The sequence below is a fragment of the Sphaeramia orbicularis genome, chromosome 2 (genome assembly GCF_902148855.1).
Source record: "Sphaeramia orbicularis chromosome 2, fSphaOr1.1, whole genome shotgun sequence".
NCBI lineage: Eukaryota > Metazoa > Chordata > Actinopteri > Kurtiformes > Apogonidae > Sphaeramia > Sphaeramia orbicularis.
The window spans coordinates 27996607-28018541 of NC_043958.1; the positions used below are offsets into that span (position 1 = coordinate 27996607).

Genomic DNA, 21935 nt, shown 5'->3' on the forward strand with positions numbered 1-21935 from the left:
ATGTTCTAATGTTCTAAAATACATATTCCTGTCACCTCAGATGTGTTTTTCTTGTATGTTTTCTATATAATTCTTGGAATTTTTTTTCTCCTTATAGATAAGGAACCAAATGCAGTAACTTCATTGACCTTGATTTTCTACATGACAATAAAACATTTTGAAAAATTTCACAAAAGTGATAAAGTCTTGTTATGTCCTCCAATAACACACTAAGATTGAAATGTTGAATTTCAGAGTATTTCTATGAGTGGTCTATAAAGGGTTAAATCAGTTGTTCTTAAACCTCCAGTTTCTCACCTGAATGGGTGAAAGTGGACCACAAGTTAGAGCAGAACTGCAATTTCCATCCAGGTTTGTGGTGGTTCTGTTCTGCTCCTGGCTGATATAGTCTCCACTAGACTCCTCTGTGCTGTTGGCAGCTGCAGCCCCTCCCTCAGCACCCACTGGCTGAGATAAACTGGAAGCTGTAACGGTTTCTCCAGTGGCATTTGCAGCCTCATGTGGTGCTCCTGCAATGTCTCCACTTCCTCCAACACTAGCAGCAGTAGTTGATGGTGCTGTCTGAGATTGGATTCCAGCTGCGCCGTTCGCAGCTTCAGATCCTGCAGCTTCAGATCCTGCAGCTTCAGGCTGAGCACCAGCAGAGGAACCTGCCTCTGCACTGGCTCCAGCTCCAGATGCATCCCCAGCGTGCTGCTCTTGTTTTGCCGTCTCATGTTCTTGTTGAGATACATCTGATCTTGTAGACTGCTGTGTCTTTGCTTCTTGCGTTTGGTCCCTGTGTTGCCCTGCTGTCTCCTCATCCTCATCTGAGTCTATATGCAGCATCGCATTAAGTCTTGTGTCCGTTGGAAAGCTAGAGCGGAGCTTTGGCGAAGGCCCAGCTAGAGGTCGTTCCACTGGGCTCCTCTGGGCTTCGATGGCATCCAAGTAGTCATTCAGTGATACCTGACGATGGGTGTGGCCACCCACAGCCATGAGACTCAGATCAACTTCTCCCATTGGCCCAGAATCTCGCCAAACACTTTCATCGCCATAATAACTGGCACCGTTCACCAACAGGGAGCCCTCTTCAGAACCAGTAGGAGAGGCTCCACATGTGACACGAGAGGATGAGGAGTGGTGAGGGAGATCTTCATCGTCAGAAGGACTACCGGGATCCCCATTCACGGCTCCATCTAATATTGTTCCCACAGCATCTGGAGAGGCTTCTGAGGGAAACAAAGCAAAAATTAAAGGCAAGGTTGCCAAAAATCTTTTTTTTTTCCCCTAAAATCAACAAAATTAGGATTAAGAGCCTTTATTGATGGAAATTCAACCTCTGCTTTTAACCCATCTCTAGAACATGCAGGAATACACCACACACTGCAAACTAGGAGCAGCAGGCTTGCCATAACATGTGCCCAGGGAGCAAATGGGGGGGGGGGGGTGTTAAGTGCCTTGCTCAAGGGCACATCAGCCAACAGCTTTTTCTGCCAGTCCATGGAATTGAACTGGCGACCCTTTGGTCACAAGCTGACTCTCCAGCCCTCTGGGCCACAGCTGCCCCCACTATAAATTTGTTTATTTAGTATTTATATTTTCCTCACTGACTTAATGGGGTATCATTTGTGCTTGTGCATGATATATGTACCAAGCAGAGTTTCTGATGAGGCTAAAGTATCATAACGATCCATGAAGATACAGGCATTTAAAGTATACACAGTAGCAAATATAACAGTTGTATATAATTAGAATTCATTTTTTCTGTATCTTGTGTGCCCCACCTACTGACTATCTTTATTCTGTCTTTTTTAAGCACATGATGTTTCTATATAGAAGATGTTGGGTCTTGGGTCAAAGGTCGTCTTGTACTTCAGAACAAACGAGCAACAATTCCTATATATACAATTTTACATTGCTAACATCTTGCTTTGAAAGTTAGTAAAAGGTAAACACACACCTTCGTGTCCAGTGGAGGTGATGTCCACTCTGAACTGAAGCTGCCCACTCACATGGTCAGTAGGGAGGCGACGACACAGGCTGTAGCTGACTGGCTGATCTCTGCATTCGAGAAGGAAATAATGAATTACAGTTACTCTTCTGTTGTAGGATTTAAAAAATATATAATTTTACTCAGTTTTATTTTTGTTTTATTTTTTACTTGAGAGGGTCAAGGTAACACCAACTGGAGCACATTGTCCCTTTCATTTTCAGCTTCTTAACCCATAAGGACCCAAACATCCACCGTTGACCAAAATCATTTATTGGTCTAAAATTTTCAATACCTGTTGATCCACTTACTCTATCAATCATGAAAATAATTGGAGGAAAATATAGTTTGTTATCTTTTCATTGTCATCAGATATGACCCATTTGGATGTTCAGATGCTCTGTAGTGAACGTGGAAACACCGTCATCTTCTACAACATTGATTCATCAGTAAAACTCATGGAGTTGGATCAATGACAGTGGATGGAGACACTGGGTTTATGTTAAATGGTAAGTAAAATGAAGAAAAATGAATTAAAAAACCTACAAAATGATAATGTGGAAAAATAAGCAAAAAACTGACTAAAATAAAGAAAATAAATAAACAAAAACAGCTGAAGTAATGAAAAAAAGGAACAAAAATGTTCAGTTAATGACATATTTTATGGCAAACATCATTTTTTCTTCAGTTTTCTCTATTTTTGATATAATAACCCTCACCTTTAATCTGAGCTTTTATGGACATCTACATGATCAGTAAATTAAAAACAGGAAAATACATGATTTTTTGAATATATGATAATATTAGAATTAATGGTGATAAATCCCTCAAGAAAGGTTAAAAAAAGCACCAGGTCTTTATGGGTTAAACTGAACATATTGAGCTTACTGAACATGTTTTAGTCACTGGATTTACTTTTCACAAATATATATAAATGCTTAAAAAGAGTTGCTGAAAATATTTTTTTTTAAAAAGTCCTTTCTTGAAGGACAGTTGTTATGGTCATTTATAAACCGAGACCAACAAAAAAGAGGCACTGTGTAGGAAAACAGACATGCTGTGTGATTGACCGTGATACATGGACATAGAGCAGTGTGTCCTTTTCTGAAAGAATAAATAACAAGTGTGTGTTGCAGGCCAGAAGATGTGAGTACAGAAAAACATATGAATGTATGTACTGATATGTTATCACACCTGAAGAACATCCTCAGTCACATTAAATTCAACTTGTTTTTCTTATTGGATGGCGTTTCAACTTCATTGCACACGTTACAGTGACAACTAGAAGCACTCGGAGAGCGCAGACCTCCGCCAAGGCTGATCAGTGGCCCCCCCCGTGGGCCCCCCCACCCCCGATCACCACCAAAATTTAATCATTTCTTCCTTATCCCATTTCCAACAAACCCTGAAAATTTCATCCAAATCTGTCCATAACTTTTTGAGTTATGTTGCACACTAACGGACAGACAAACAAACAAACAAACAAACAAACAAACAAACAAACAAACAAACAAACAAACACACAGACAGACAGACAAACAAACAAACCCTGGCAAAAACATAACCTCCTTGGCGGAGGTAATAAAGAATAAGTATTCTATTCAATTCAGTTCAATTCAATTCAGTGTAAGCTCTGTTTGATTAAAAATGTGGAAAATGCTGCTTATCCAAACCGCTACTTCCAAATCTTCACAATTTGACATTTATCTGAGGGAACAATCAGTGGCTCACAGGGTTATTAATGTTTTGCATTTGCATTAAAATGGTGGTTTAGCAAATGTTAGCCAAGAGTTTTTTTTTTTGGACTTAAGCTACAGGGTTAATATTACATTGATTTTTGTCTCATAGCTGATAGAATTTGTGCTGTGCATGACAATAAACAGTGGGAATCAACAATTAGAATTTCATTTGAGTAGACAGTTACAAGAGCAATATTATTACATTGCTACTTATACTTGAGTAAAATAATTTAGTGCTATTTGTCCCTTTACGCTGTAAACACATGCAGACTAACATTTCATCTCTATACACGAACGACAGCATAAGGAAGCAGCGTTTCTAATGTACTTAAATGTTATTCAAACGTGTGGTGCACTCTTCATGCACACTGTTAAATTAGCTTTAACCAACCTGTGGGAAACTGCACACACTATATATCATGGTTCACTGCAGTACATGATGTCCTCACTTGTAGATCAATATCTAACCAATGCTGTAACAATGAGCTGATTGGGCTGCATTGACCGATATTGACTGGACTGTGTTGAGTCACTGCAGTTAAGTGAAGGTCAGAGGAACTGTCTGTCTGTCTTGCCTGGGGGGTTTCTCATTTGCTGTCTGAATGGTCCAGCAGCCCTTAAACGAACAAGGAGGGGCTTGAAGTATTAATTTATACAAATCCAACATGTTTTCATATATTGTCAACATTACCCCATCTGCCATTTTAGGTAGAAAGGTCCCGACAGCCTTGCATGACGGGAAATGAAGTTAAAAACAGGAACGATGCATTTACAGTCAAAGAAGAGACTAGCAAAAATGGCAAGTTGATAGGACCAATATTTTAGGAGATATTAGTAATTTTGGAATACAACAGCCTTAAATTATGCTGCTATGCCCATGACGGTTGACGGGAAGTGCAGTGCCACGCTGTATGATGGGAAATGAAGTTAAAAACAGGAACGATGCATTTCCTAACGTCAGTCCCTAGATATCTATATTAATATATTAATTGTCTTTTAAGTTTTAAAGAACGATTTACTTAGACTTAGACTTCCTTTATTGTCATTGCACAAAAAAACACAGCAGTGAGATTTTGGCAACGAAATGCCGTTGCTTGGCTTCCGGACTCCACAGAATTAAAATATGGTCTATATAACTTTAAAAACAAGCTAAAAATAAATGAGTGCAATAGATGAGTGCAATAAATGAGTGCAATAAGGAATAAATAGATAAACAGAATGTAAACAGCAGAATAAAATAAAATAGTGCAAAACGGAATAACCAGTATAATTTGTGTAAACAGAACAGAAATATTGTAGCAGCTGGGGGGGCTACTGCACAAACAGGAGGTAGTTATGGTGCATATTTTGATATTGCACAGAAATAATGACCATATAGAAAAAATAATTTCTACATCAGTACTTATAAAATATAGACATCTTTTCCCAAAAGTCAGCTCTCCCCAGCATAAAAACTACTGCATCTAGAACCTGTAGATCCACATGGGTCAACACACTAGTATAACATAATCTCTAATACTAACTTTTTATTTAGTGGCTTAATGAGTGCTTATGTTTTTTGTAAGATTAGATATAAATATTTGCTACATTTATTTTACTTGTGAAGGTTTAATCTCATATAAACTAATCAATCTAAATTTCATCTTCCTGTGTTTTTCTTGGGATACATTTTTAGTGTATGAAACGTGCAGTTGTTTTCCAAAATGTGCATCTAATTCAGCATATGTCTGTGGACTCACTCAGCTGACGGCCCCTCCAGAAGTCTCTGCACAGGGATAATCAGCTGACCCAGAAATCGCTTGATGATTGGCCGGCTCTTGGCAAACTTATCTTTCACCTCAATTTCTAGCACGTCAGTCATCAGAGCCACAAACGTGTACTTCTGCAAGAAACAGAGAACGTTAAAGATTATGTATAGATGACTGTTTACATACAGGTTAATATTATTCTGAAGACGACAATATTCTGAATTTAATATATGGCTACATTTACATACACAAAATATTCTAATTTTCACCTTTATTCCCAAAAAGACAAAATTCCTCTTAAATGGTTAATGAAAAACTAAATTAATGTAATATTCCCCATTTACAGGCAGCCACACACACTCCAATTAAAAACGTTTTTTTCAAAGTTTTCCACTGATGGCTTTTCAATATTTGCACATATCCAATAATCTGCTGATATGGTGTGTTTTGCCTTCCGACCCAGGAAACGGACTTTTCTTTGGATTCAACCATTTCAACCAGAAAGGATCTTTGTTTCTGCTTCAGATCACTGCAAACATGGGCCATGTGTGCACTATTTAGATGTCCAAAGAATCCTCATAAAACTTAGTTTAGTTTAGTTAGAATATGCAACAAAACAAAAATAATTCTCCTTTGTCCTTATAAATGAAACAGATTATAAGAAAACAAAACAAACAAGCAGAATAATATCAGCATATACTTTACATCTGAATGGGGAAATGTTCCACTGAGAAAAAGGCCCAATTAAGAATTTGTGAATGGAATACGCTGTAATAGAAAATTTCAGGACAATTTGCTTAGTTAGTACCATGGTATGTCTCTGTCTTCCAATGTTGTGTTCCATTTTCTTGGTTACGATGAGCCCTTCTTGTGTTCCCAGTCAGACAGATATGAGTGGCTGAACTCCTACCTTACTGTTAAACTCTTGTCCTGTTTTGTCTTCAGTTCCCTCCATAAAATCCCCAGGGAAGGCCAACCGTTATAGTTTTTGTTTTGGGGCTCTTTTTTTTCTAAATCAGTCCATCTGCTATTTGGCACATGGTTAAACTCCAAAAAGCAGTTACACACTGAAAACTAGATAAATTCATAAAAAAAAAAAAAAGAAAGAAAAAGTCTCAACAACACTACAAACAAAAGTAAAAACAAAAAACAAAAACAAAACAAGGAAAATGGTGTAAAAAAGTTTTACATCAAGTCGGTCTCACTCACTGCTCTGAGATGTTCCCCCCATTCCACACATGGTGTGTGGGGGGGGGCACCGAGCATGCTCAGACGTCTATGGAAAGGACAAGGTCTTTTCTATCAACATGTTTGGAATTTTTTCCTATTGAGCAAATGGTTGAATTTTTAGAAATATTTTAAATAAATCGTACATTCCGAATGATCACCACAGACACGTCAGGGGTTAAAGGGTTACGACATGTGGAACATGTATGTTATGTACGTATGTGTGTGGGTGTGTATTATTCATGCATATATTATGCATGTTTTATCCAAACATGATGCAAGACCAAAGAAGTCCAAATATCTGGTTGGAAGGTGAAAGAGATCTATTTTGACACTGCATCACAGACTTAAATGTCAACATGGTTTTGGATAAGGGCAAATAGACGACTGAAGGAAAGAGACAGAGACGCTGCCACCAGTGGGAAACTGAAAACATCCTGTTGCAATCTAAACATGGCTGCATGTAAGCAGGAATATTAATGGAATATTTACTTATTCATTTCCCACATAAACAGCTGAATAATAATCCAGTCTTTTTTCTGCAAAAAGTGAGTATTTTTTGCATGTTAGCGCTGACACTTAGCGTATGCTGGTGCTGACCTCTCCGTGCCACACAGGGTTGGTGGTGTTGGCTATGATGGAGGACCGCCTCTCCTGGCCATGGTGGGTGAACTTGGGGAGTCCGCTCCTCTTCCCTGGCTGGATGGACATCTTCAGGTAAGGATCAGGGTTGAAGAACATGCCCTTCTTCAGGCCCAACGCCCGGATGTCTGATGTACACAAGACATATATGTAAGGGGATGAGTTTTCTTTTCTTTTTCTTTTCTTCTTTAAGGATAAATTGGGTTTTAACAAGAAGCACAGCACTGTTGATTAGGAACTGCTGTTAAACAGGATTCAATGATAAAAAATTTTTTTAATTAATAGATCACAGAGTTGTGCTTAACTGTTGCTGAAAAAATAAATACGAGTCTGTACAAAATGCAATGAGAGTACATTTCCAAAGGTGTTCCACATGACTCAGTTTTGTTCACTGGAAGGTTTTGCTTCTTCTCAAACTAAGTGTAACTGTCAATTGCATGATCATCTCTGGTACAAATATTGATGTATGCACTATTCCACTTTCCTCATGAAGATAAGAAGACAACAGTGTTATTTTTACTGAATTTTAGTTTGAAGGACACAGCTTGATGACAACATAATACCTGATGAGCTTTAGACTTTATTCTTTGAGCTACAGAGATTAATTTGTTGGCAGTTTTATAGCTGTGAGTGGGTTCCGGTTCATGACCTCTCCCTGTTGACAGTTTGGAATACAAGACTAATGTATAATAAACCTTTGAAATAAAATATGAATCAAACAAAAGATAAAAAGTGGGTAGAGAGATTCTATAGAAATCCCTCCCTTACCTGATAAAGTGAAGCTGACAAGTTTCCGACAGTGCTCAGTCCCTGATTGGTCCTCCACTTGGCCTTCACTGCCCACCTGATCAGGAAACAGCAAACAGGATAGAGGTATGAAAAGCGAGATATCTTACCATTCGTACTTCTAGAAAGAACTGACAGCTGAGCTGTGGATTGAAGACGACTGCCTCTTCTTCTTCTACTGACTCAACTGGAGCAAACACTTTACAGCCCAGTGACATCCTCCTCATCCTCTGCTGTCTCTCGCTGTAACCAAAACTGCTGTCTTCCTGCCAAGCTGGCACAAAATCAAAGCTATGTCACCCATTAAACTTCTGGCGCCTAATGGGGTGTCTAACCCAGTAGCATGGGATGAATTAACATCATAAAAACAATGCAGACTTTGAGCTTTTCTCTTGTAACAATCTGTGCCAAAGTGGAACCTAATATGTACGTTTATTTATTCACTGTGTTTGTGGAAGAAGAAGGAGGATCTGCGTCTGATAATCTGATCACTGGCCTCTGGAAACCAATCAGATGGCAGGATTAGGGATGTGGCGGTTTCATATCAGTGCAAATTACACACAGAGCAGCAGCGGAAAGGAGGGAAGGAAAAAAGAAAAAAGGGAAAACAATGTGAAGATGAAAATAAAATAGAATGAAGACATAACCTCATTAGAGAAAGGACTGCGAGGACCAGAGGGAGCTGTAGATGAGACGCAAACACACTTACCGGCACTCCAGGGTTCTTGACGGTGATACAAGGTGTCGTTGCTCTTAATGCTCCACTTACACCGTGATAGTATTTAAAGCAGATCTTTGTCTCTGCTGCAGAAAGATCATACACATTCATTCTTTAGTATTTTATTCTATACTTAATAATATTCATTATGCAACATAAATTAAAAGGAGAACATATAAGTGAGGCTTCTTTTACACTGAAGAGTTTATTGCCCAAAAATTAATCTGACTTCAGTCATTATTCAAGTATAATAACCTGAAACAAATATTAAGGCTCTTTGTGAACATCCACTTCTTTTCTCTGTCCTTATTTTAGTTTGTACACTGCAAACATAGTGAGGGCTGGATGACAAAACAATAATGATATTGATCATTTTGTCGTCAAGGTTTATTTTGTTCATGTTGATTCATTTTCTTTAAGCAAACAAACAAACAAATCAATAAATAACCATGCAAAATCAGAGACTACAGGCATTTTTTTTTTCAAGTGCGTCTTTGATGAAGTTATTTTGGTCATTTTTATCTCACTGCATGTTTTGCAATACATTTATAAAATAAAAATAATAATGATAATTTATAAAACCACGAATAAGTGTTAAAAAAAAACAAAAAACAAAGAAAGAAAAAAGGAGTAATTATTTGATCTTTAGCATGGTAAATACCAATATCAACTGATTTTAGTTCGATCATGTCCACAATTTAAGTTGACCAACATGGTCCTTCAAAAGTACATATCAAAAGCTGAAACCCGCTTTCTTAGTGTATTTATAATCCTCAAATGATTTGTCTATATGTAGATAATTTCCAGAAGCTCCTTCATACATAAGAAACATCTCTTGCCATATTCCCCAGTGAGGAAGACGCCAAATAAAACCAAACTGTCTGATAATATGCAAAAAAAAAAAAAAAAAAAATCAACCCATTGGGTAGGAACATTTTGCTTAACCCGATCTATTACAACAATAAACATCTAAATATTTGTGATTTGAGGGTTCTTAAGACCAGAGAGCTATGTTTAGCAACTCAAACAGTGACTGAAAATAGATTTAAGATTTTGAAATAGTTGTGCTAAATAGTTGGATCACAAGTTCACATTATCCAAACCATTGTTTAAGCTTGTTACTGGTTAAATCTATCTCTGCAAAAATTGGAAAATCTAACTCAGACAAACTTGGATTTATTCTGTCTATATTATAAAAGCCAAGTGGCCTCTGTGCTCATGATTGTGTGTGGGTGTGTGTGTCCGGGGATTCACACAAAATCCGGAAAGAGCTGACTTCTGCAGTTTGGCATATTTATGTATTTTTGGTCAAGGAAGACAGTAGCGAAAACGGCAAGTTAATAGGACCAATATTTTGGGAGATATTAGTAATTTTGGAGTACAATAGTCCTACAATCACATTGCTATGGCCAGAACGCTTTGGCGGTGACTGTTGGACAAATGTGGTACAGCATGCACGAATACACAACAGCATAAAAACTACCACATCTAGAACCCGTGGATCCCCCATGGCGATAGTTACATTAACCCATAAAGACCCAGTGGTACTTTTATGTCACTTCCCAAATGAATTTTCTTCAGTAATTTATCATCCTTTATTACAATATTATCTTTTGTATTTTGCATTTTTCAGTGAAAATCATGTCTTTTTCTGTATTTAATTTGCTGATCATGTAGATGTTAATAAAGGCTCAGATTAAAGTTGCGGGTTATTATATCAGAAACAGAGAAAAATGAAGAAAAAGTGATTATTAAATATTAAACCTTTTAGATCAGTAGATGGTTTTGGTCGCCAGTGGCTGTTTGGGTTTTTACGGGTTAAATTACTTGATCATGAATGAATGCCCAGTTTATAAATTCTTTTTAGAAACAAAACTTTTAGTGAAATTCCTTTTCTCCATCAAATAACAGGTCCTCTTTTACACTAAACAGCGATACTGCCTGAAATTAATCTGACTTCACTTGTTAAAGTATAATTGATTAAAGCTGGACTACTGAGTCCGTTAAAGCTTTCTGTGAGCCCCCACTTCTCTTCTCCGTCCTTATTTTTATCCACAACATTAAAAATACATGAACACAATTAACACAGGAAGTTCCCTTACGCTCCATGAAGTAAGGTCCCGGCTCCAGTCTCCACACGATCTGCCCCCTCTGAGTGCCGTTCACGCCGCGGTTCTTAGAGTCCCATACATTGGCCACGCATGTTTCATCTGTAAACACACAACACGTAAAACCAAAGGGTCAGTAATGCATGTTTCATCTGTAAAACACACAACATTCACTCAACACATTCTGTAATCTAGGCCACAGTAGTAAGCTATTAGAAGTGACACTGTAAAAGATGATTAACAACACAAGACCTGAAGCAAGGTCACATATTACACACACACACACACACACACACACACACACCACTACTGCTCGCCTGTGTTAATGAAGCAGCAACATATAAGGAAAAGATGCGACAGGGCACAGACACATGGATGTGGGGAGTAATTTTTACCAATTTACTATAACAATGAAAAATGAGTAAAGGCTAAAAAGCAGCAGAATCCACAGCATTCTCTTCACTAAAATTCCCCTCAGTCTTAGGAACTAGGAGGTCACTTATCTCCCCACAAATTGTGACTTATGATTTATTCCCTGTGGTCAGTTGATTAGTTTAACTGTATTTATCTTATTACCAACAATAAAATGGCATTTCATCAAGATATCTGATGTTGTAAGGTGTATTACCCTTTATCCCCTGAGACATGATTCCAGGTAAATGTGTGGCTGTGAATTGTCATCTGTTTCAGTGTCATAAAAGCTGCTGTGAGTATGTGTTTGTGTTTTTTTTCTTCAGTGGCTTTGCTTTACTGTGTGATTTAGGGTCAAGGCAGGGTGGAATAGCAGAAAAAGACAAAGAGAAGAATTAAAGTTGGACAGGTTTGGACTGAATAAGGCTCTCAGAATGTACATTAGTAAGAGATTTAAGATTACTGAACATGAACTGTGAGCTGGAACACACTGAACAACAAGGATTTGAATTTGGGCCCAGTAGTTTTTTGTTTTGGGGCTCTTTTTATCTATATCAGTCCAGTTGCATTTTGACATCTGGTTGAACTTCAAAAAGCAGTTACACAGTCAAAACTCAGTAAAAACACAGTAAAAATAATGAAGAAAAATCACCACAACACTGTAAACAACAAAAAATGATAAGAAAAATGTGTAAAAAACAAACAAACCCAAAAACGTTTATTTTTTATAGCAAATCGGTGTCATTCACTGCTCTGTGTTTTGCCCCCTTTTCCACAGATGGTGCAGTGAGCATGCTCAGAAGTCTATGGAAAGCCCAAGGTCTATTCTATCAGCACATTTTCAAAATTTTCTTATTGCGCAAACAGTTGAATTTTCATGAATATTTATAATAAATCATACATTTGGAATGCTCACCATAGACACGTCAGGGGCTAAAGGGTAATCCATTTGTTTTAGAGGCAAGAGCAAAAAAATCAAGAGCCTGTAAACTCTGCCTAGATGCATTTATTTTGTCTGATCTTCACTTCTCCTTATTAGATAAAAATGTACATGTTGAAACACTGAAATGTATTTCTCCACAAAAAGGCTGTTTAAATTATTATTATAAAGGAATGTGGAAATAGCAGGAACAGAATCCATGAAAATTCTCTTTGGTCCAGTTTACTAATATATTGTGAACTGGGTTGAACTAGTTTGTGACATTTAACAAAAGTGAGTCCCCAGAAAAAATGGTGTGAAACACAACAAAATATATTGTGTTATAAGAAAAGACTCAGAGAAATGTGGATTTTACATCAGAAAAATGTGTATTTTTAACAACCATGCAGCACAACAAAAGGTATGACAAATTATAAGAATTATGTTTCAGTGACATTTCAAGTAAAAATAAAAGTCATCTTATAGAGAGTCTGTGCCCACCTTTATGTACATTTTATTTCAGTTTGTGCTCCTGTTCACATGCAGTCATGCATATCCTGATTTAAACTAATGATTTTTTTTTTAGTTCTCCACTGATGGCAGATGCTCCACTCTGTAAACTCAGCCTACCTCTTTTGCTCCTTCAAACATCTTTTTTTTGAAAAGCTCAGTTACTGATATTTGCTTGTAAAACCTGATGATATTACATCTAACTGTAGGTGTACCTTGTCTTCTGAGCAGAACCCTGGACTTTTCTTTGGAGTATCCATCTCAGCCAGAGAGGATCTTTGTCTTTCCCTTAGCTCAACCAGAGCCTGTGATAAAATGCACAAACTAGATTTACTTTCTGTTGTAAACATGTCCAAAGAATCCCTATAAAATCAGTATAATATTGATGTATCCCACATGTCTTATTGGAAAAATGGTCCATTCAGAAAAAGGCCCGATGGATATTTTGTTTACATAACATCTGTCTAATTAGAATATCATCAGTCCAGAATAATAGAATAATAATTGGATTATCAGTGTTCATGTTACCACACTCAGTCTATATATTAGATTTTTTTTTCCAGGTTTGTTTGTGGTCTGTTTAGTTTAACATCATTTTAGGTTTACCCACTGAGCTGTTGGGTTGTTGTATTTGTATTGATTAACAGAAAATATAAGTGGTCAACTGGCCAATCAGTAATGAAAATGAATGCAAATTGCAGCTTTAATTTAATTTCTGTTGATCAACTAATTGATTCATGATGTAATAGTTGCAGGATTAGTTACACAGATACACCACACAGGGGGATTCGGCTTCCAGAGGAAAACTGAGGCCTGAGATCGTAGACCACATTTCTGTCTGTGTCTGTAGACCCATGAAACATTTATGTGTATGTCCTGTGTAAAGGATGACAAATGGCCTGTGTCCTAATGGATCAGCGCTGATGTCTGTCAGCCACGCACAAACACACAAATGCATTAACATATACTGTCCAGGCCTTGCCCTCTGTCACACCAGGTCACTGTTAATAAACCTCCACGGCTGACGGCAAATAAACGTTCCTCACACATACACACACATCTGTCTGACCTAATAACCCTGCAATCATCCAAGTATCATAAATACAGTATCTAGGTGTAACACACACCCCCATTCAACACTCAGCCTCAGACAGGACAGGCTCCAGGGGAGCATGGCCGACAGCCAGGCTGGAAACAGTGCTCGCCCCTAGGGAGAAAAACCCCAGAAATCCCCCTGCACGGTTCAATACCACCGGAGAGCTGCAGAGCCGGTGGAGAGATGGAGAGATCGCCTTTCACCGGCTTTCTCTATCTTTGTCCCAGATAAAGGATAGTCTGCTTACACGGACTCTCTTTCACACACATAATCGTTCACCTGTGGTGTGAAATGACCTCAGCTTTTGTAAAACTGTGCGTATTTCCCTCCATGTGAAAGCTGCTCTTTCACACCTCTACACGACAAAGCACAACAAAACTAGACAGTGGGGATGCAACAGTTTCAAGTAGGAGAAAATAACAATAATGAAATTTATCACATTTTATACCACAATAAATATTATTGTGTTATACAGTTGTCTTTATTACAAATTTATTCACATTGTCAGCTACAGAACAAAATGTTTAAAGTGTTATCATTTTGCTAACTAAAAACTTGTCTGAATTCACCCAGCTATCACAACATTACATTGATATGATTAAAAAAAGCACAAGAAGCAAAAAATCATGAAACCATGTGTCATTGTCTTTCATGAACTATTTGTTTGTTTTATTTGTTATTTGTTACTGTATGTGGTTTGACCTGTTTGCATCATTCACAAAATTTTCACTTTAAATTTTCATCTAGTTTGATCTTTTTTCTTTCTCACATCTTCTATGTGATTCTCATCTGGTCTTAACTTCAAGGTGTACACTGGTATAAAACTTTGACAAAAGTGGGTGTAATATTATGTGCATTTCTTTATCTACTGAAAAGAAAAAAAGGAATCTTTTATTTATGTTGCTAAACAGGAAGCACAGTTTGATCTATTTCTTTGTAAAGAGGTAACTTTTTTGATTGATATGGTTTGATCAGGGTCAAAACAAACCCACTTATTAATTATCCACAATGCAAGTCTGACACAAGCCTTTTTCTGAAACGCCTTTAGAGCTGCAGTGCTTAGTAGTTTGTTTGTTTTTTAGCAACATTAGGCAAAAAATTAACAATTACTACAACTTTATTGTATTCCATCCATCCACCCACCCACCCACCCCAGGTTCTCTGCCTGAAACACCTCACCATGCAGGAGCCCAGGAGGTGATCTGACCTAATCAAACCACCGTAGCCTATATTTCTATATTTCCAGTATTGCTATCATGGCCACAGATGACCATCCCTGACCTTAAAGGAAGGTGCCGCTCCTCTTTTCCTTTTAATCTCTTCTGTTAAAGTGAAATGTACACCTTTCCAATTTACTCTATTTTCAGGGTCACCTCTGCTTTATGATAATAAACTTACTTGTCATACGCATTTTTAGACTGCATGTGTTTTCCTTCCTTCTTTTTTTGGCAGATATTTACAGAAAACTCCTGCAGGGACAGACAGGTTGCACTTCACATCCCAGCTGTCATTCACCAGATTGGAGAAGTGAAATATGAGAAGACGCACACTGCTTTTAAATGCTACTGATGCTGAGTCAGCATCACTTTTCATCATGGTAAGATACTCCCTTCCTTTCACAACCCCTCACACACACACACACACACACACACACACACACACACACACACACACACACGCACGCACAATCCATTAGGCAGTTAATGTAGTGGCAGTACGGCTGATGTAATGCTCTAACCTTGAGGAGATGAGTTGCAAGTTGCAGCCCCTTCAATATCTCCCTACAGCGATTTTTAACATAGACATGGATGAACCGGAGGACGGAAGTGTGAACAGACAGACATACAAGCTGACAGACGGAAACATGAACTAGTCAATTAGTGGTGGAAGGTGTAGTGAGCTCTGTTACTATAGTTAAAGCAAGAACACCACATTGTGAAAATGACCCACTAAAAGTAAAGGTTGTGCATTCATAGCCTTACTTAAAGTCAAAGGATGTCACTAACAACAGCAAAATGTACTCAAAATATTAGATAAAAATTATTTCAAGTATTAAGTAAAAATAGTCACTGAGCAGTAAAATGGTGCTTTACTATTACATATTGATTTTGACTGGTCTTTATCAGGGTCATCAGGAAATATATAACCAACTGGATTTAAATAAAACATTAAACCTGAAAAAAATACAATGAAACAACCCATCCTGTACATTCACGGACTGACCGACCACTAAAGTAACTACAAAGATGGGTTGTGCATATGAATAGGTGTCTCCTGGCCAATTATTGTACCATCTTAGCAGAGACACCAGGGAAGTAGCCAAATAAAGATAGGGTAATGCCACATTTGAACCACAAATTTATAGGGTACAAATATTTGTGCTTGACCTGTAGAGAGGTTTTCTCTTTCTCCATGCACCTTGGAAGTAGGTGAAGTTGTGCTAGAACCTTCTATTTAGATTCACTTAAGTATTTATTGGATATCTGTGCTGTGATTAGTTCTGAGGCTGTAACCAAGAAAAAAACCCACACTATATTTCTTAAAAAGAACAAAACGATAAATACAAACTGCATAACATCTTTAAGCATAATGCAGGTTATCACTATATTATCTATTGTAAACTTCAGCAAAGGGAGGCTAAAGATGTGTATCACTTGAATTTTATTGACTCTTCTTTGACTCTTCTTTTTTCTATTCAGCATGAATGATAAATATAAAATAGCAATGCATACAACAAATGTATGACCATATGGTTATTAAAAAATAATAATGCTAGGTCCCAAACAGACAGGTCAGAGACGTGTCTGCAGTGAGAATAGTTATAGCATTTAGGAACTCGTTTTTTTGTGGTTTTAGAGCAGACCTGGGCAATGTACGGCCTGTGGGCCACATGCTGCCCAACAACTGACCCTGACTGGCCCACATGAGGTCATTGGTAAATTAAAAATCAATGCAAATATAAATCATTGTAATAGATGCTACCAATACAACGGCACTCCTTTTATTTTGAAGGATCTGCTAAATTAATGTACTTTCTCTACTTTGCATAAGGCTTATGCACTGATTGGTTTGTTGATCAGTTTCAGCCCATGATGTCAGCTAAAGCCAAAAAAAGAAAGATTGATTCAGAACGCAGAGTTTTTAACAAGACATGGACTTCTAAGTATTCTTTCACTGAAGTCAGAGGTAAAGAAAAAGTAAAGGAACTGAGATGTGCAAACAAACATACATGCATTAATTATTTTTCTTGTAAAGTTAATGTGGAAATGGTTTTGCACATTTTCGAAAATGTTTTTGTGAATATTCATTAAATGGTTGTATTCTGTGCTCCACATTTTCATTGTATCATTGTATTGTTTCTTTTACTGTTTTTAAGCAGACAGCTTATATATTGAGCAGAGCTGAAAGTGTACTGGTCCAGTTCTTAACAACTGTCAAAGTTTCTCATGTGGCCCCGGAAGAAAATTAACTGCCCACCCTTCTTCTAGAACTTTGGTTCCTGACCATAAAGGAGACGAGTTTTCTCACCGATGTGATACAGGCCGATCCAGTCGGTGGCATCTACTTCCTCCTTGATATCCCAGAAGATGACCAGGTGGCCATGGCCTAGAGTCAGCTGGTACGTCGACGCTGTCAGTGATGAGCGACTGTCTGATGTCACCAGGTCTGTGTCGCTATTGGCCCGTTGTAGCCCCACCCCTGCCCCTTCCTGCTGGACCCCTGATGGCATGGTGGAGGAAGAGGAGGATGAGGAAGTGGAGGCGCTGACTCCGCCCTGAGCTGACAGACTGCGAAGGTTGTCAGGCCCGATAGTGTACGGTCGGGTGTGTGGGTTGCGGCGGCGCACCGCTAGCAGGTGCTCCCGGGCACTACCGTTGGCTGATGAGGAGGATGATGGGGAGGATGAAGAGGAGGAGGCGGTGGCAGCTGTCGCCATGGTTAGTGCTGAAGGAGGGGAGGCGGAGAAGGGTGGAGGTGAGAAGCGAGGGGGAGAGGAGGAGGAGGAGAGTGGGTGGTGGTGATGGTGATGGTGGGAGTGAGGGTGGTGGTGGTGAAGATGGTGATGGTGAGGGGAGGAAGGGGCGGAGGAGGTGGAAGGGGAGGATGGCTGGGGACGGGGGCGGGGGGGGAGGACTGCCGTTGTGAGGGAGGGGCGAATGGTGGAGGTCAGGTGGGGGGGTGGAGAGAAGGAAAGCAAAGAGGGAGGAGGGGGTGGAGGAAGAAGAGGAGGAAGAGGAGGAAAGAGACACGAAGGTCCTTTAGTGGAAAAGTGACAAAGAGGAAGATGGAGTGAAGAAAAATGGAGAAAGGGATGAAAACACAAATGAATGAATGACACAAGTGCACCGTCCAAGGCACCTTTACAACAAAAATAGCCTCCTCTTTGGCCCTGCTGACATTCCCTTGAGCAAGGCACTTCAGAACTTCGCTAGGTTCTTCCCTTTAGATCAGTCATGTATGTCAGGTAGTTGATCGTTGTTTTATCATCCTCAACACCCCGCTACATCTGTTCATTTTCACACATTCACATTCCTAGGTGTCAACGGCAGAGCAGCGCTGTGCTAATAATCCACGGAGCCATTACGAAAAAAGGGAAAAGGCGGGAGATGAAAGGAAGGAGAGGAGGGAGGGGTAAAAAGGCAGTCCGGGAATCCTTCTGCTCGTCTGTCCGGATGGGAGAGGGTGATGAGAGGGCGATCCTATGGTCCACAGGGAGGAGGAGAGTGGAGGGGTTGACCACCTAAAGGAGAAAGAGAGAAACAGTGAGGAATGGGACGAAGGGAAAGACTTGGGCTGTCCATCTAGTCTGGAAATGTACCACAATTAACAGCAATTAATCACACTTTTTCTTCTTAGGACTGAATAGTAATGACTCCCACCTGGATTTGACTTTTCAGTTTTATGGGGATTTTTTTATTTCAGTGCGAACTTTTCTTTCCTTATTTTTTTGTTCCACATTGTGCAGAGCAGTGGTATCATCAGTGCCATTTCCATCTACTACTGTTACTACTGCAAATATTAAAAGCTGGTTCTGCATCATGATGATTTGATAGTTTGCTGGTTAAATGTTATATTTCATGTAGTGCTTTTTATTCCACTTTCACGATTCAATGTTAATTTTATAATTCTTTTATCACAGTTATCTAAGTTAATTATTACCTCCGCCAAGGAGGTTATGTTTTTGCCAGGGTTTGTTTGTTTGTCTGTTTGTCTGTTTGTTTGTTTGTCTGTCTGTCCGTTAGTGTGCAACATAACTCAAAAAGTTATGGACAGATTTGGATGAAATTTTCAGGGTTTGTTGTAAATGGGATAAGGAAGAAATGATTAAATTTTGGTGGTGATCGGGGGTGGGGGGGCCCACAGGGGGGGCCACTGATCAGCCTTGGCGGAGGTCTGCGCTCTCCGAGTGCTTCTAGTTTCCAATGTAATTCTGTATTTGTCTGTATTATGTTGTTTTTGACAGTTGTTTCCCAGTTTTGTTTTTAATCTTTTTGGTTAATTGGTGACACTGCTGCACTGAAGTGTTCTGAGTATTACGTAAGGTTATTAGTATCTAGTAGCATTCATAATCAGTAGGTTATCAGTATTATTATAGTCTCTCACTACCTCCTTTGTTTTAAGAATTTATAGACATAAGGTCAATGTTCATTTCTTTCTCCATTTCCACACCTTGTGATAATTGTTTGTTGTTTCTATTGCTCTTATCTGCATTTAGCATTTCTATATTATAATACTTACATATTACAATTATTATATATTACAAGATTTAATGGATTTACATCTTTTCCACTTACAGTCACGGAAAAAATAATTAGACCAGCCTTGTTTTTTCAATTTCTTGTTCATTTTAATGCCTGGTACAACTAAAGGTAGATTTGTTTGGACAAATATTATGAAAACAACAAAAATAGCTCATAAGAGTTTAATTTCAGAGCTCATATCTAGCCATTTTCCGTGTTTTCTTGATAATAACCAAAATCACTTCAGTTCTTACATCGATATCTATGGCATTGTACTGACAAAAACAGTACTTTTAGGCATTCCATGTTTTCTTTTCTGTCTGTTTTAATCAAATGATACATACAGCAGTAAGTACTTGATTGCATAACCACTGTTTTTGATGACTTTTGATGGTCTAATAATTTTTTCCGCGACTCTACGTGCAAATTCTTTGTAATTCATTCATTCATTCCTTTTCTGACCCATTTAATCCTCAAGGGGGTCGCAGGGGTGCTGGAGCCTTTCCCAACTAACAACGGGTGAAGGATGGGTACACACCAGTTCATTACAGGGCTGACATATACTGACCAACAGCCATTCACTTAATTAGTGAATTTCATTGACCAGTTAACTTATTAGTGCATGTCATTGGACAGCAGGAGGAAGCCAATGTACCCTGACAGAACCCGCAGACAGGGGGAGAACATGCAAATGCCAAACTGAAAATGCACAATAAAAATACACAGAAATGCTTCTTCTCTTACAAGCTCAAAGTAAAAAAAAGATCAATGTGTGTCACACCACCCTCCACAACAGCCTCACCTCCTTTGTAAAGGCTTTAACAATGATCATAAAGTACTCGTCCAACATTAGGTTTGTTGGTTTGGTAATGTTCTAAAGATCACACATGCATTTCTCAGTCTCTGCATTAAAATTCAGTCTGAATATACTGTATGGGACGTATGTACAGCAGTAAAAACAAATGTTTCAGAAATGTTTCAAAAAACTGCTTCTGTAAATCAAAGTGGTTGTACTTTAGTGTGACCTCTGTTTGCACTTAATAGGACTCTAACCCTTTTCCTTCAGAATATAAGAGATTTATGGCATTCATTTCAGATTTTTTATATCAGGTTTCAACACGTCAGATGTTTCTTATTGTTTGTCCTGCCTCTCGTCATGCGGTCAAAGGTCACACTAAACAGTAACCTTTACAACCCATTTATTTTAGTTTTTCTATGTCTGTGCACATATTTTTTTTCTATCTGAAGAAAACAGAACAATAAATAAATATGAATGCTCATTTCATACACTGTACAGTGAATATGCTGATTTCATTAGCCCCTTTAATACAGTACTTCTGTTGTGGGAATATTTTGCCTTTATTCCGGAATGACGTCTGTGTAAATGAAATGGTGGAATTATTTGGTCCCACCTTCATCACATCTCTAGAGGTAGTAACAGAGCCATGATAAAGGTGGGATCATGATTGCAGAATGCTATGTAAAAGGAACACCGCTTGCTCAAGGTGCATTTTGATGATATGGAGGCACTGGCGTGATTCTGTGGCTATGGGCCATTTTCACCTGGAGCCCGAAGCAGGCTGCACCGGGCCGCAGAGTCCATGCTAGTGCCTCCGTATGCACCTACTGTCTCCCTGCGCCAGGGGGATTTAAAAATGAGCCTTGCGTCACCGACCCTTTGATTCCGGAAAAAAGGTGGGATCATCATCTCGCCTTTTTTCCTGGATCTCCGTGCAAAAGTGACTAGTGACTTAATTTTTACCCCGCCCCCCAAAGGGGAGGCAAGGGGTATTATTTTTGGTTCGGTTTGTTTGTTTGTTAACACTTTAGCAGCAAAAGTATTGGCTGAATTCATACCAGTTTGGGTTTATAGATTGCCAGTGACCCAGAATAGATGTCATTACATTTTGGGAAAAGTAGGTCAAAGTTAAAATTTTGAAGGAATTTTTAAAATCTTTTTTGTTTCCCATTTACTTATAATGGGCGAAATTTCACGTCTATGACAACATCAATTTTGTTTCAATTTACATCAAACTTGGCACATACAGGGTGGGGAAGCAAAATTTACAATATTTTGAGGCAAGGATTGAAAGACAGTGTATGACCAATTAGTTTATTGAAAGTCAGGAGAATTTATTTGCCACAAGAAAACTGACATAATAATGACATAACTGCCTTCACACGCTTCCTGAAACTTGCGCAAGTGTTCCTCAAATATTCAGGTGACAACTTCTCCCATTCTTCTTTAATAGTATCTTCCAGACTTTCTGGTAATAGTTTTGCTCATAGTCATTCTCTTCTTTCCATTATAAACAGTC

General features: G+C 38.6%; 1 protein-coding gene across 3 annotated transcripts in view; it reads right to left on the bottom strand.

Moving 5' to 3' along the window:
* Nucleotides 1–21935, bottom strand: part of hecw2b (HECT, C2 and WW domain containing E3 ubiquitin protein ligase 2b) — a 63584-nt gene that overhangs the window by 20839 nt on the left and 20810 nt on the right. The window contains exons 1-8 of one of the 3 annotated variants that reach the window (XM_030154700.1): nucleotides 17405–17936; nucleotides 10935–11042; nucleotides 8824–8918; nucleotides 8097–8172; nucleotides 7287–7456; nucleotides 5451–5593; nucleotides 1943–2043; nucleotides 298–1208 (exon numbers count right to left, since the gene is read on the bottom strand). In XM_030154700.1, coding sequence (XP_030010560.1) covers nucleotides 298–1208; nucleotides 1943–2043; nucleotides 5451–5593; nucleotides 7287–7456; nucleotides 8097–8172; nucleotides 8824–8918; nucleotides 10935–11042; nucleotides 17405–17813 — 2013 coding nt within the window. In that variant the 5' untranslated portion in view covers nucleotides 17814–17936. Of the gene's footprint in view, nucleotides 1–297; nucleotides 1212–1942; nucleotides 2044–5450; nucleotides 5594–7286; nucleotides 7457–8096; nucleotides 8173–8823; nucleotides 8919–10934; nucleotides 11043–17404; nucleotides 17937–21935 lie in introns of those variants that run through there. The other 2 variants (XM_030154691.1, XM_030154707.1) reach the window with 2 other exon arrangements.